General features: G+C 64.9%; 2 protein-coding genes across 13 annotated transcripts in view; one reads left to right on the top strand and one right to left on the bottom strand.

Moving 5' to 3' along the window:
- The first annotated feature begins 818 nt into the window (after positions 1 to 818).
- Positions 819 to 11,954, top strand: RCOR2 (REST corepressor 2). 3 transcript variants are annotated; one of them, XM_070427351.1, is made up of 13 exons: positions 819 to 886; positions 6,773 to 7,011; positions 7,706 to 7,762; positions 8,053 to 8,133; positions 8,348 to 8,400; positions 8,483 to 8,644; positions 8,748 to 8,872; positions 8,971 to 9,040; positions 9,125 to 9,340; positions 9,696 to 9,773; positions 9,907 to 9,964; positions 10,096 to 10,325; positions 10,441 to 11,954. In XM_070427351.1, exons 2-13 carry the CDS (start codon positions 6,885 to 6,887, stop codon positions 10,753 to 10,755), a joined length of 1,572 nt encoding a protein of 523 aa, XP_070283452.1. In that variant the 5' UTR covers positions 819 to 886; positions 6,773 to 6,884; the 3' UTR covers positions 10,756 to 11,954. The 3 variants fall into 3 exon arrangements, with proteins under 3 accessions (XP_070283452.1, XP_070283451.1, XP_070283453.1); XM_070427350.1 differs by lacking the exon at positions 819 to 886 and having other exon boundaries at positions 6,455 to 7,011; positions 10,096 to 10,163; XM_070427352.1 differs by lacking the exons at positions 819 to 886; positions 10,096 to 10,325 and having other exon boundaries at positions 6,455 to 7,011.
- The window catches only part of MARK2 (microtubule affinity regulating kinase 2), a 56,696-nt gene continuing 54,242 nt past the window's right edge, over positions 11,570 to 14,023 (bottom strand). For all 10 annotated transcript variants that reach the window (XM_070427338.1, XM_070427340.1, XM_070427342.1 and 7 more), the window contains one exon: positions 11,570 to 13,645. In XM_070427338.1, coding sequence (XP_070283439.1) covers positions 13,285 to 13,645 — 361 coding nt within the window. In that variant the 3' untranslated portion in view covers positions 11,570 to 13,284. The remainder of the gene's footprint in view (positions 13,646 to 14,023) is intronic.

The following is a 14,023-nucleotide window of genomic DNA, read 5'->3' as shown; positions in this document are numbered from 1 at the left end:
GGAGCAACTCTTTTAAGAAGCTCAGCTCAACGAAGGAAAAGGCAGCTGTAGCTTCAGCTGACAGGGTCCTTAGAGACGATCGTGGAACTGTGTGTGTGTGTGTGTGTGTGTGTGTGTGTGTGTGAGTGTATGTGGGGGTGGGAGGTTTAGGATGGAGGGATTTAAGCAGGTTGATCTACCGAGGGAAATAATGAGGAGGAAAGATACATGAGGACCCAGGTGCTCCGGAGTGAGTGTGTGTGGTGTGTGTGTGAGTGTGTGTGGTGTGTGTGTGTGTGTGTGTGTGAGTGTGTGTGTGTGGAGTGTGTGTGTGTGTGTGAGTGTGTGTGTGTGTGTGTGTGTGTGAGTGTATGTGGGGGTGGGAGGTTTAGGATGGAGGGATTTAAGCAGGTTGATCTACCGAGGGAAATAATGAGGAGGAAAGATACATGAGGACCAAGGTGCTCCGGAGTGAGTGTGTGTGGTGTGTGTGTGAGTGTGTGTGTGTGTGAGTGTGTGTGTGAGTGTGTGTGGTGTGTGTGGAGTGTGTGTGTGAGTGTGTGTGTGTGTGAGAGTGTGTGTGTGTGTGTGTGTATGTGTGTGTGTGTGGAGTGTGTGTGTGTGTAGTGTGTGTGTGGGGGGGTGGAGTGTGTGTGTGTGTGGAGTGTGTGTGTGTGGGGGGTGTGGAGTGTGTGTGGAGTGTGTGTGTGGGGGTGGAGTGTGTGTGTGGGGGGGAGTGTGTGTGTGTATGTGTGTGTGGGGGGGGATGGAGTGTGTGTGTGTGGAGTGTGTGGAGTGTGTGTATGGGGGGTGGAGTGTGTGAGGGGAGGTGGAGTGTGTGTGTGTGGTGTGTGGAGCCTGGGAACGAGGCTGGCCTTGGAGGCGGAAGGCACAACTACACCTGGAGGTGAGAGGGGAGGAGCGGGTGCTGGGTGTGGGGCAGGCCTGGGAGGGCTTCCGGCCAGATGGCCTCAATTCTCTCTGGAAGTGGGAGGCAAGGTCATGTGCTAGGAGCCCTACAGCCGGTGGGTGGGGGTGGGGTGCAGGAGGAGCTGAGGGGAGCAGGAAGGATGCTCTGTGCCAGCCCAGGGGCCCTGGATGTGCCCGTCAGGGCACGGCTTGTCTGAGGAGCCAGCAGTCCCAGGGCCAGGCTGGGCATGAGGGATGCAAGTAGGTGGGTCAGGCCAGGGTTGGCAAGGGGATGGGGCCCTCCGGGGCACCAGGCGGCACTCAGCAGATGGCGAGCACACCTGTTTGGCTGGATCGGAAACAGGCTGGAAAGCCCTTGAGGGCCGACCTGGGAGAGGAGAAGGCCACGCTGCCCGAAGGCCACGGGGACCATGGAGTGTCACCGAGCAGGGGTGGGGCGTGAGCAGAGCAGCGTCTAAGGATTGGGATCCAGCTACGCGTCCTTGGATGGAGAGAGCAAACTGGAGCAGGAATCTGGAGGAGTGGACACATCTGAAGGGAGGATGTCAAGTGTCGGATGTCACAGAGGAAGGGCTATTAGCTCCGAAGGTCCGCCCTGAGAGCCCCAGGTGGCCATGGCCTGCGCTGGCCCACAGAGCCTGGCTGCCTCGCACAACAGGAAAGGGGCTTCCAGCCCCGCTGGGGTGCTCAGTGGGGGCCCCTGCTTCAGAAGGAGACCAGTATCCCTGAGGCTCTAATCACATTCCAGCTACAACGATGCTGGATCCTCCCAACAATCGGATGAGGTCGGAATTATTGTTCCCTTTGAGAGATGGAGGGACAGAAGTTCAGAGAGGCCAAGTCACTCACCTCAGGCCACACAGCAAGCGAGAAACAAGGTCTGAGATCTTGGCCAGCTCTATGCCTGCATTCTTCCTGCTGTTTCTGTCTCCTCTGCCACTGCACTGGGGGCTTGTACTCCACCTGACTTTATTCTGGCAGGTTCTAGGTGGTTCTGGACCAGGGAAGTTTTCGGGAACTTGGATCTAAAGCTCAGTAACTCCAAATGGCCCAGGGGACCTGGATCCCATGCACCGGCCCTGGGAGAATGCCGGGCTCAGCACCCTGAGCCCAGGCTGAGGCGGGACCCCTGGGTTCACACTATCACCGCCAGAGGGCGCCCACTGTTGCCCAGGTGAGGGCGAGGGGCGGTCCCCTTCCTGGCTTCCGGAAAAACAGCCTGGGCTCCCGGATCTGGAAACTGCCCCCTCATGGGTCCAGGGACCCCCCTCACCTCCTTGCATCTACCTCAGCTAAGGTCTTGCTGACCCTCCCTTCCCAGGCCCTGCTTTGCCCAGGGAGTCAGGTTTCCCGGGGTGGGTGCCAGGAAGCCTGGGGTCCCCTTGCTGATCTCCTCCGGGTTCTGCCCTGCCCTCCCCCAGCTCCACTCACAGATGTGCCTGCCTCACCCCTCAGCTCTGTTCTCACGCAGCCGCAGTGCTGAGGCCGCGCCAGCACGGGATTGTCACCTCCTGTCAGCCCCTGCACAGCCCTGGGTGGGAGTGTGGGCCAGTCCAGGTTACCAACTGGGCCCAGAGAGGGGGAGGGCAGTGCCCTGGGCCACACAGCCTGCCAGTGGGCTGCAGGGCAGGGCGAGGGGGGGCGTGGAGAAGGGAGGAATCAATGCATTCCTGTCTGGGCAGGACTGAGGCGGGGGGGGGGGCGGGGGGGGGGCGCGCCACACACACCCTCGCCCTCCCCAAGCTCCTTCTCAATGGAGCCCACCTCCTCCGTCCCTGCTTCACTTCTCCCCAGGCTTCCAGTCCAGGGAGCACCTCCTCCCAGCTCCCCCTATGTCTCAGCCAGGTTTTTGCTTAGATCCTGCCACCCTCCCTCCCCCACCCTGGGGCTGCCTGCCTGCCTGCCTGCTGCTCCCTCCCCAAGCTTAGACCCTTGGCTGTGGCCACGGAGGGCCTGGCGGGGGTCCCAGGCACCACACCGCAGCGGCCAGAGCTCGGGACAGTCCCAGTCTGTCTGGCAGGGATGTGAGTTCAGGATTGGCTGGCGCTGCCCCGCCTTTGGGAGGAGGGAGCAGTGAGGGGCGGCCGGTGGCTGGGTGGCTCATTCAAGGTCACCCTCCCTCCCTCTCCCAGCATCCCTGTTCAACTCTTGTCCCTTCTGCCTCACCTTGAGGAGGGAGGAGGCAAGGTGCCTAACAGGCAGGCGGCAGAGGAGCCCCGGGAAGAGGAAGGCTTTTGGGGCTCCTGGCATTTATTCTTCAGCAAATATCGAGTGCCTGCTCCATGCCAGGCCCTGAGAACTTCGCAGCAATGAGCACCGTGGACAGTCCCTGCCTAAGCCCAGCGAGGAGACAGACAAGATATAAACAGTCACACAAATAATGTAAACGTGTCCCTCGCCGAGTGACAAAGGGATTTGGTCTGGTTTCCCTGGGGATCTCGGGGGTGAGGAGCCTCATCTAGGCCTAGGGCGGGAGGCGGCTCAGACACGGCCAAGGCTTTGAGGAGGCCTGGGTGGGGGCCGAGCGACCTCAGTTTCCTCCACGGGAAAATGCAGGACATAATTGTGCCCGGATCACGGGGTTGCTGCAGGGCGGCGAGGAGGCCAGCAGCCCCCAGGAAGGAGGCCCTGTCCTCCTCCCCAGGAAGGGCGAGGGGAGCGCTCCGTGAGAATGGCGGCAGAACGGGGAGCAGGTCTCACCAAGCCCGGAGATGGCCTCAGGGAGGGAAGGGACCCCGGTTCTCGGTCCCCGTTTTGGAGCTGTGCTGGCCCCTCCGCTGCCTAAGCTGTAGGGGCGGAGGGTCTGGTTCCCCGGCTGCCTCTCCTCTCCCTCCCGCACCCCTGGTCCCTCCCTGGCCACGTGGCACCTCTGCGCCCTCGCCTGGGGGAGCGTGATGCCCGACCTCGGGGCTGGGGCGCCAGGGAGAGTGTGTGGGATTTGGTCCCTCCACGAGGGAGACCAGGTCCCTCCGAGCAGAGCAGCCGACTCCCTTCGGCCCCACAGCCCCAGGGCGGCAGGGAGGGGGTGCTGTCTCTTTAAGAGCCTTCAGGCTGCTGGGAGCAGATGGCCAGGCCGACCGGGGCCCCTTGTCCTTTGTGTGGCTTTGCACAAAAGAGGGGGCCAGCTGGGGAGGGGGCAGCTGCAGCAGGTGGGAGGGTGGGGCCTTGCCCCTCCCCCTTCTCGCCCGGCCGCCATTGCCCTTGGGGAGCGTTTTCTCACTGGGATGCCCCTCCTGTCTGGATACTGTGGCCCCTACAGTCACCCCCAAATTCCTAGGAACATCCCTCTCTTATTGTGTCCCACTTTGTAGGCAAAAGCATCCTCACACCAGGGCCTGGGAACTCCCGCTCCAACTCCAAGGAATAAACCTCCCCTCCCTGCCCCCACCTCCCCAGCAGCATCTTCCCCTTGAGCTCCAGGCTCTAGGGAGATGGGAGAACAGAATTAGGTTCTTATGTGGACACGTGTGCGTGGTGGGGGACGCTGGGGCAGGAAGCATGCCAGGGGCTGGGGGTACCCGGGGCAGCCCTGGAGCAGGGGACAGAATATGCCTGATGCTGAGGCCTGGGGCGCGGGGCTGGGCCCAGGACGCCGGGTCTGGGTAGAAAGAGGAGGCCAGGGTGGGGGATGGGGAACCCAACCGAGGCCCTGCCTAATGGGGTTCCGGTGTGGGCAAGATGGAAGACTCCATCCTAGGAGAGGGCTGTGTGCAGCGATGGCTGCCTGCCAGGCCGGAGGGGACAGAGATGACAGCCTTCTGAAGCTGGAGGTGCTGGGGGCGGGGCGGACCCTGCCGCTCGGGAAGGGTCAGGCTGGATGGAGGCTCTTTTCCTCGCGTAGCAGACCCCTCGGTCGGGTCTGCCCTGGGCCCATTCATTCCCCTCCTTTGTCCAGACCTCCCCACCCTGGGGCTGCGTGCCCAATCCGTGACTTAAGCGGAGGAAAAGGCCCCGTAGCTCTGGCTGGAGGTGCGGCGGGCAACGTGGCCGCGGGCTGGGTGGCCCCAGGGTGGCCCCAGGGTGGCCCGACTGTGCCACAGCCGGGTGGAGTCCTGGCTGACTCGGCCCAACCGCCCGCAGGAGCCCCCAGGACCGGGAGGCCCCAACCAGGTCCTGAACCGACCGCAGGACCCTGGCCGCTGGCCGCTGGCAGGGTGGGGGCGGGGAGCCCGGCTGGGCCCTGGGCTGCTGCTAAATTTAGGAATCTGATTACAGAGCGGCCGGGGCAGTGAGGGAGCGGAGGGTGCGAGTGCGGCTCGGCCCGGCCCGGGCACCGCGGGGTGTGCCCGGTGGAGGTGTGTCCAGGAGCCGGGGGCCCGGCTGCGAGGGGCGGCGGGTGGGGGCTGGGGCCCGTGTGCGCGGCCGCACGTGCCGGGGCTGCGGGGAAGGGCCCGCACGGCTCGCGGGCTCCGAGCCGCCGCCGGGGTGCGCGCTGGCTCTTTGTGTGCCTGGCAGGGTGGCTGGGTCTGGCTTTGAAACTCCCTGCCCACCCCCACCGCCACCGCCACCCCCACCGCCGTCTGTGCCGCTCTGCCCGCTTCCCGGCCTGTCACTCTGCCCGAGCTTGTCCGGGGGGAGGGGGCTGCCGCTCCCCGCGGGGGTGACAGGGAACCCAGTGGGGAGGAGACCCGGCTCCCCCTCTCCCGCAGGCCAGGCCTCTCCCTGCACCTCTCATTCCCTTAGGCCGTTTGGGGGTGTACACTGCAGCAATGAAAGGGAATCGGGGTGACCCCTGGGGACCCACAGATGCACCAGAAGCTGGGTTTGGCCGAGTAGCTCTTGGAGGAATTCATTCCTGGCCTGTCCGGCCTCCCATCCGTTCTGGCCCCCAAGGGCGCCTGAAGAGGGGGGGGTCCCCCCTGCGGAAGGGGGGGCGGGGAGTTCCTTGGCAGGAAGGGAAATGAAGGAAAAGCTGGGCTCCACCCGGGCGGGCAGGCCGGCGGCCTCCGGGCCCCCGGGGCAGGCGGCAGCCAACCGAGCTCACTGGGGGGTGGGACTGGTGTGCGCGTGGGTGGGGATGACCCCCGGCTACTGCTGGGGGGACAGCGAGGTCTCCCCCAGGGGCCAGCCTGAGAGCCCCGGGGGCCCGCGGAGGGAAGCGCTCTCCACGGCGGCCCTGACCCCACCCCCTGGAGGTCTAGCCCCGGCCCCCGGCCCCGCCCCCGGGCCCTCCCTCCCACCCCAGGGCCAGATGTTCAGCTGGCGGAGGCATCGGCTGGGGGAGGGGTGCTGAGGCCGCAGCCGGCACTACTTCCCTGCCAGCAGCTTCATTGTGTGCGCGAGGAGCGAGCGGCGGCGGAGAGCGGACGGGCGGGCGGGCGAGCAGCAGCCCGAGCGCCGGGAGAGGGAGAGCGAGCGCTGGGAGCGTGCGAGGCGGCGCCCGCGGCTGCGCTCCGCCCGCGCCCGCAACTCTGCCCCCGCGCCGCCCGCCGCGCGCGCCGTCCCGCCGCCGCCTCCACCGCCCCGCCGGCTGCGGTCGCCGGCAGGGGTCTGGCCGGGACAGGGGTGCCCGCCCGGGGACGGTGGCATCCCGGTGCAACCGAGAGACACGGAGCCCGCGGGGCGCGCCGGTGGCGCTGCCGTGCCCGCTCGCGGAACTGCGTGGGTAGGAGGGCGGTGGGGCTCGGGGCGCCCCGAGGGCAGGGCGCCCTCACTTCCACCGGGGGAGCCCCCGTCCCGGGGAGCGCACCGAGCGAGCGCGCCCCGCAGCCGCACCGGATCTCGCGCTCGTCCCCCTGCGCACCCCACTTCTACACAAACTTTTCCGACGCCCTCGCCCGTGGGGGTCGCGGAGAGCGCGGGGCTGCCCGCTGGGCTCCCGCCTCGCCGGACCCCAGCCACGCCGACCTCCTGCCTCTCGCAGCCTCAGTGGCGACCTCTCCAGGCCGGGCCGGGCACGGCACTCGAGGCGAGCGCGGCAACCCCCGGTCGCTCTCCGAAGGCTCCCGCGCCCCCCGGGGCAGCCGGGCGGGGTGATGCCCTCGGTGATGGAGAAGCCGAGCGCGGGCTCCGGGATCCTGTCCCGCAGCCGGGCCAAGACGGCGCCCAACGGCGGACAGCCTCCCTCGGAGGATGACAGCAGCGAGGAGGAGCACTCGCACGGTGAGCCCCGCGGCCCAGGGTTAAAAGCGCCCCCCCCCCCCGCGGACTCAGTGGGGGGCGGGGCGGGGAGGGGAGAGTGGCCGACCACTGGCGCGTTACCCTGATGGTTCCTGCCCTCCTTGGGCTGGAGCCGGTGCCGTGCTTCTCCCCGAAGCCTGGGGCTGCCGGCACGGAATCTGGGGCTGGGCCCCTAGCTGCCCGCCCGCGCCCTGAGGGACTAGGGCGTCCTTCACCCTCCCACCCACAGGCTGGGCCCCTCATACCTGGCCACCTTGCAGGGGACTGAGGTCTGGCCGGGCAGGGTCTGGGAAGACACCACACCAAGCTGGGAAGCTCATGTGGTGGGGAGGAGCCTTGGATTCCTGCAGGGCTGTGGTCCAGGTCTAGGGGCAGCCCTCCAACCGCCCCCCACCCCCCGCCAGAACAAAGGGCTCTGCCTGGTCTGGGCTCTAAAACTGGCCCCTTGTCCGCCGTCCTCCCCTGAGCCCCCCACACCCCCAGAGGCTATGACTAGGCAGGGTCTCTTCCTATTCCAGTTCCTTGTATGGCCGAGGGTAACAGGGGGAAGATGAGGGGAAAGTGAGCCTCCTGGAAGGTGGGGGCCCTGGGTGCTCAGGAAGAACTCCAGGCCACCTCCCCCGCCACATCCTCCCGCCCTCCCTGGAGCCCTGACTGCCTCCTCCTGGCTCCACAGACAGCATGATCCGCGTTGGAACCAATTACCAGGCTGTAATCCCCGAGTGCAAGCCTGGTGAGTGGCAGGGCAGGCTGCACAGGGAGGGGCGCCCAGGGCTTGGCCCTGAGCCCCACCTAGGGGGAGCCCTTGGCTGGCGCCCACTGGAAGGACAGCCAGGCGGGCAGGCGGGGGTGGGTGGCCCCATGGCATGGCTAGTTTTCCTGCTCTGCCTTCCTGTCTGGGTCTCTGCCCCTCCTCCTTTCTGGGCCTCACCTCGCCGGCCCCACTGCTCCACCGCCCTCTGGCCATGCGTCCAGGCCACGCTGGAGGCTGCTGAGTGTCTTCCCTCCCCCTCTGCCTTTCAGAGAGCCCCGCACGCTACAGCAACAAGGAGCTGAAGGGGATGCTCGTGTGGTCGCCCAACCACTGCGTGTCGGATGCCAAGCGTGAGTGGGTGGGAGCCTGGGTTCATGCACATCCCTGGGAACTGGGGGCTGGCGTTCATGCCAGTCTGCCCCAGAAGTGGGCTGGAGGCTGAGGTGTGGGTTCAACCCCTGCCCTGGGGCTCAGGCTTGGAGGCGTACCCCTGTGTGTGTGTGGGTGGGGGCAGGAATAGGAGTTGTAATCCCTCATCCAAGATCCGGCCCCATCCTCCCACAGTTGACAAGTACATTGCAATGGCCAAGGAGAAGCATGGCTACAACATTGAGCAGGTGAGCCTTGGCCCCACAGGGGTTTGGGGGGGACCGGACAGTGCCCGGGTGGCTCAGACAGTGGTGCCCTCTCCCCGGCCAGGCACTGGGCATGCTCCTCTGGCATAAGCACGACGTGGAGAAGTCACTGGCCGACCTGGCCAACTTCACCCCGTTCCCCGACGAGTGGACCGTGGAGGACAAGGTGCTGTTTGAACAGGCCTTTGGCTTCCACGGCAAGTGCTTCCAGCGGATCCAGCAGATGGTAAAGCCCTCCACCCCCGCCATCGCTCCTCAGCCCCTCCTTTCTGATGCGCCTGCCCGGGGCCCACACTCGGTGGCCCCAGCCTCTGGCGTTGCCCCTCCAGCTGCCCGACAAGCTGATCCCCAGCCTGGTGAAGTATTACTACTCTTGGAAGAAGACCCGGAGCCGGACCAGCGTGATGGACAGACAGGCTCGGCGGCTGGGGGGCCGAAAGGACAAAGAAGAGAGGTGGGGGCCCAGGGGTGAGCCAGGGGGTGGGCGGGGCCAAGCGGAGCTCCTGGGGGCCCTGCCCCTGCCTCACTCTTTCTCTCGCCCTGTGTCAGCAGTGATGAGCTCGAGGAGGGACGAGGAGCTGTGAGTGAGGGAGAGCCAGATGCCGGAGACCCCAAGAGAGAGGTGAGGCCTTAGAACTGGCCTGGCCCACTTGCCCGCCCTCTCCTTGGGCGCTGCGCCACCACCGTCCTCTCCTTTCTCCGGCAGCCTCTGCCCTCTCGGCCTCTGAATGCCCGCCCAGGCCCCGGGAAGAAGGAGGCCCAGGCCTCTCAGTATCGCCACCACCCACTGAGGACGCGGCGGCGCCCCCCCAAGGGCATGTACCTGAGCCCTGAGGGCCTCACTGCCGTGTCAGGAAGCCCAGACCTTGCCAACCTCACGCTTCGAGGCCTTGATTCCCAGCTCATCTCCCTCAAGCGTCAGGTGGGGGCCCGAGAGAAGAAGGGGCGTGCAGAGGGAGCAGTCGGCAGCTGGGAATCATGACTGGGCAGCTGAGGTGTAAGGGAGACGGTCCAGGTGCCAAGCCTGCTTCTGCCCCTGCCTTGCCTCCTGCGCTGCTGGGTGACTTGGCATTTCTCCCCCTGGTCTGTGAACAGGAGTGGAGCACGGCGTCGCCCCTGCTGAGTGGCTGTGAGGGTGGAGTGACTAGTGGTGGGTGGCAAAGAGCTTTGTGGGAAGTGGCACTGGTGTGTGCAGAGCTAGAGCCCTGGTGAGGGCTGGTACCGACAGCCTCCCCGGCACGGAGAGCTTGATATCCCTTCATTGCCTGGCCTTCCAGGTGCAAAGCATGAAGCAGACCAATAGCAGCCTCCGCCAAGCCCTGGAGGGCGGCATTGACCCACTCCGCCCCCCTGAGGTGAGGCTGCTCTTGAGTTGGGGTGCAGGAAGTGTCCTCTCTGGAGGCGGAGCGGAAAGGGGCGTGCTGCTTGGAGAGCGGCGCCTCCATTTTTATGTTTTTGAGTGTAAAGGATCTATTCCTTGCTCTTCAGGCCAACACCAAGTTCAACTCCCGCTGGACCACAGACGAGCAGCTCCTGGCTGTACAAGGTGGGTGCGACTTGGAGGGAACAGGGGGCCCCAGAATCTCTCCCCCACCCTCGAAGGAGCTGGGCAGAGGGGAAGGGTCAGGAAGTAACTCCTTCTAAGGTGTTCTCTCTGCTACCCTTTGGCCCGCGCAGCCATCCGCAGGTACGGCAAAGACTTCGGGGCTATTGCAGAGGTGATTGGGAACAAGACTCTGACCCAGGTGAAGACCTTTTTTGTGAGCTACCGGCGCCGCTTCAATCTGGAGGAGGTGCTGCAGGAATGGGAGGCTGAGCAGGATGGGGCCCCTGGAGCCCCGGTTCCCATGGAGGAGGCTAGGAGAGGGGCTCCCTTGCCAGCCCCAGCCCTAGAGGAAGATGACGAGGTGAGAAGGGGTGAGAGAAACCCTTCAGAGAAGAGAGGAGAGGAACCGCCTACGTCCCTGGGTTGGGCTGAGGGTGTGGCGGAGCCCGGCTTCTCACTCTTCTCTTTCCTTTCAGGTCCAGATCACGTCTGTCTCAACATCTGTGCCCCGACCCGTGCCCCCTGCGCCACCCCCCCCTCCACCTCCCACCTCCCTGTCCCAGCCGCCCCCACTGCTGAGGCCACCTTTGCCCACGGCTCCTACCCTGCTTCGCCAGCCGCCCCCACTCCAGCAGGGCCGCTTCCTCCAGCCCCGGCTGGCCCCCAACCAGCCCCCACCACCTCTTATCCGCCCAGCTGTGGCTGCCTCCCGCCACAGTGCCCGCCCTGGCCCTCAGCCCCCACCCACCCTGATTGGAGCCCCCCTGGAGCCTCCAGCCCCCTCACTCTGAGGCCCTCCACCCAGAGGCTCCAGAACACGTTTGCTGGATGTGTTGGGCACCCCTGGCTTCACTGATGACAGAAGGGACTAGAGCTCTTGCCAGGTCTTTCAAAGACCCACAGCTGCTGACCATCTTGGGCAGACCAGCAGTTCTGACCGTCTCTGGCAGCTGAGCCCATCTCCCACAGCCCAGCCGGGGTGGGGCTCAGGGCCCAGGGCCTCTGAGCTGGCCTGAGGGCACTTGCTCTTCCCAGAGGGGTGCAGTGGCTGCCTCCTAGTCAGCTGGAGTTTGGCCTTTTGGCCCTAGCCTTTGTGTAGAGGGGGTCCTGATCGTAGCTTGGGGGGTGGGGGAGGACATTTTGGCCTGTTGGCGGTTCTTCCTCTTCCCTTCTTTTAGCAATAAGTCTGGGGTGAGGTAGGGAGGGGCTGGAGGGGGGAGGGGGCCGAGAGTCCCCTGGGGCTTGACAGCAGCTGAGTCTTAAGGGGCGGCTCTCCCGGCTTTGGCCACACAAGAGGCCTCCAGGGAAGCGCTGAGCTCTGAGGGTGCCCACTTCACTCGCCACCTGAAAGCTTAGAGAAAGAAACAGATGCAGACATGGGTTTATTTTTCAATGTTTTTTAAAGAAATAAAACCTTCCAAGCTCACTGAGTCCTCTCTCCCTGTTGGTGTAAGGACCCTGGGCTTCCTGACTGCCATGAGGGTAGGGAGGGTGCGCCCCGGCCCCGACAGGAATCCATCCTCCTGCAGGAAGGCGGCTAGGCTGCGTCTTGCCCATAGGGACTGGGTCCCTGCCCAGTGGGGAGAATAAAGAGGAGGAGGTAGCTCAGATTCCAAACATTCTCTTTATTACGTGTTTGATCCAGAGGAGAAACGAAGTGCAGGAGTGGGGGGCTGGGTGGGGAGGGCTGCCTTGCCTGGGAGCCCCTGGCCACCATCCCCCCCTTGGGAGCCAAGCCATGCCCTCCCAGCCCCTCGGAGCACCAGGGCTGTTCCATAGGGCAGGAGGGGAGGTGGGGGGGAGGGAGCCCTTGGTCGGAGCCGAGCCCGAAGCTGGGCTTGGGGGCAGGAGGACTGAGGTTGGCATGGCCCCTTCCTGGGACCCAAGGGCTTTAATTGCCAAGGAGCCTGGCCTGGGAGTGGGGGTGATGAGTAGGGGTGGAGTCATCATAAATCAAAAAAATAATAAAATAATAAAATAAAAAATAAAACCCATCACAAAAAATGTACAACTCAGGTGAGGGTAGGGGCAGCCTCTGTGCTGGACCCCTTCCCCCAATTTCTCAAGAAAAGAAACAGCAGAGAAATAAATTAAGGGATGCAGCGGCCACCACCAGCCAAGCGCCCACCACCAGCCACTCCCACCCTGGCCACAGGTTAGCAAGCTGGGAGTGGCCTGGCCTGTCCCCCACCCAGTGGAGGGCAGAGGCCCGGCCCCGCTGCCCTATCCGGCCCCCGCCAGTGGCCTGCAGGCTCTGGGCAGTGTCTCCTGAGAGGAGGGGTGACAGTGTCAGGAAGAAAGGCAAGGCCAGAGATGAGTGGTGAGGGAAGTCACTGCTATGGAACTAGCTGGTGCCCAGATTAATGCCAATGAACGGAGCAGTGGGGAGAGAAGAGGAGCGGCGAGTGAGCGGGCTTCGCTCTGCGCTTTCAGACAAAAGGCTCTCCCATAATGGAGAACGCCCAGCCCAGGCGGCCCCTGGGGCCCAGGAGCCCATCTGCCCAGCAGTCCCCTCCCCTATCCCAGCCCTAGGGTCAGCCCCGCCTTCTTCCCCGGGAGGGGGTGGGACAAGATGGCACAGACTTTTGAGGGGGGGACCAAGGTCCCCACAGCAGCTTGTGGAAGGAAATGCCCAGCTCTGGGAAGGGGGGCAGAGGATACAGTGTGGGGGGAGGCTGGAGCCCCACGCCTCGCTGCCAGCCCACCCACCTCAGGGCTGCACAGCACCCCCACCCCAGCCCCTAGCCCCCCAGGCTCCAGCCCAGGGGCCTGAGGTCAGGGGAAGGCCACCTCTGGTGGTTTGCTTGGAGGGGAGGGGGGAGAGGGGAGAAGCCCGCAGTGGGCCTGGCGGAGGGCCTGACAGGGAGCTCCACCACTCTTGCCTGAGAGTGTTCCAGCCCTGAGCCACCCTCCCGGGAAACCCCACAGATCCAGTCTCGACTGTCCCAATGGGGCAGGGAGGAAAAATGGCCGCTGGGATTTTTTTTTTCTTTTTTCTTTTTGGTAATAAAAAAGTTCTTGGTTTAGGCGAAATACTCTGTGCAACCGCAGTACCGAGGGGAGCCCTGCCCCCACCCTCCCTTCCTTTACCTCCTGTGGGAGAGGGGGAGGGCGGCATCTGGGCAGGGGTCAACGTGGGGGGAAAGAACCATCTCCCATCCCCACAACATGGAAGAAAAAACTGAGCAGGGCGGGAGGGAGAAGTGCCAGCAGGGGGAGACACGCCATCCGTCTGCAGTCTCGCCCAGGTGGGCTGGAGCGGTGGGCCAGCAGCTAAGTCCAGCGGCCCGCCTCCGTCGCCCCCCACTCCTGGCAGCCTGTTAAAGCTTCAGCTCGTTGGCTATTTTGGAGGCAATGTTTTTGAAGGCCATGGAGGTGCCCGATATCCGCTTAAACCGCACCCCGTTGAGGGAGAGCCGCGGCAGTTTGCACACCTCCATCTCCCACTGCACGAAGTCCTCGTGGCCCGGCGTGCCGTGCATGCACAGCAGCATGTACTTCTCGTGCAGCTCGTTCTGGCAGCTGTTGGCGTCCAGCACCTTGCGGATCTCCCGCATCATCTCGTTGGGCTCCATGGAGCTCGTGGTCTTCATGCTCCACGTGAAGCGGAGCGAGCGTGGCTTGGCCTCCCGGGACTCCTCCTTCTCCTTGTCGCTGCCACCACCGCCCACCACGTGAGGTCTGTGGAGAGGCAGAGCCGCGTCAGGGGACCCAGGACCCACCTATGGCACCACCAAGGCGCCAGGGACCCTGAGAGCAGAGCAGAGAGCAGCGGGCGGGCGAGAGGCGTGGGTAGTCCTGGCCACCACCTGGGCAGAGGGGAGGAGCCAGGCAGAAGCCAGCCGCGGGCAGGCAGGGGTACAGTCGTGCTTCCCTGGGAAGAGGGGAGGGTCAGGGAGGAACGGGGAGCACCGCTCGGCAGCCTGAATTCAGGGCTGGACACGGGAGCACGGAGGCCCAGACAGGTGAGCAGGGCTCCTCCTTCCAGACCGCAGAAGGGCCCACCCTGCGCTGGGGGATCTCTGAGGAAAACGGAAGTCTCAAGAGGGTGGCGAAGGG

Source organism: Myotis yumanensis, unplaced genomic scaffold, assembly GCF_028538775.1.
Source record: "Myotis yumanensis isolate MYYU_CA2020_CCGP unplaced genomic scaffold, mMyoYum1.0.hap1 SCAF_10, whole genome shotgun sequence".
NCBI lineage: Eukaryota > Metazoa > Chordata > Mammalia > Chiroptera > Vespertilionidae > Myotis > Myotis yumanensis.
Note: the sequence above shows the minus strand (reverse complement) of the source record. Positions and strands in the feature narration are given on the sequence as shown.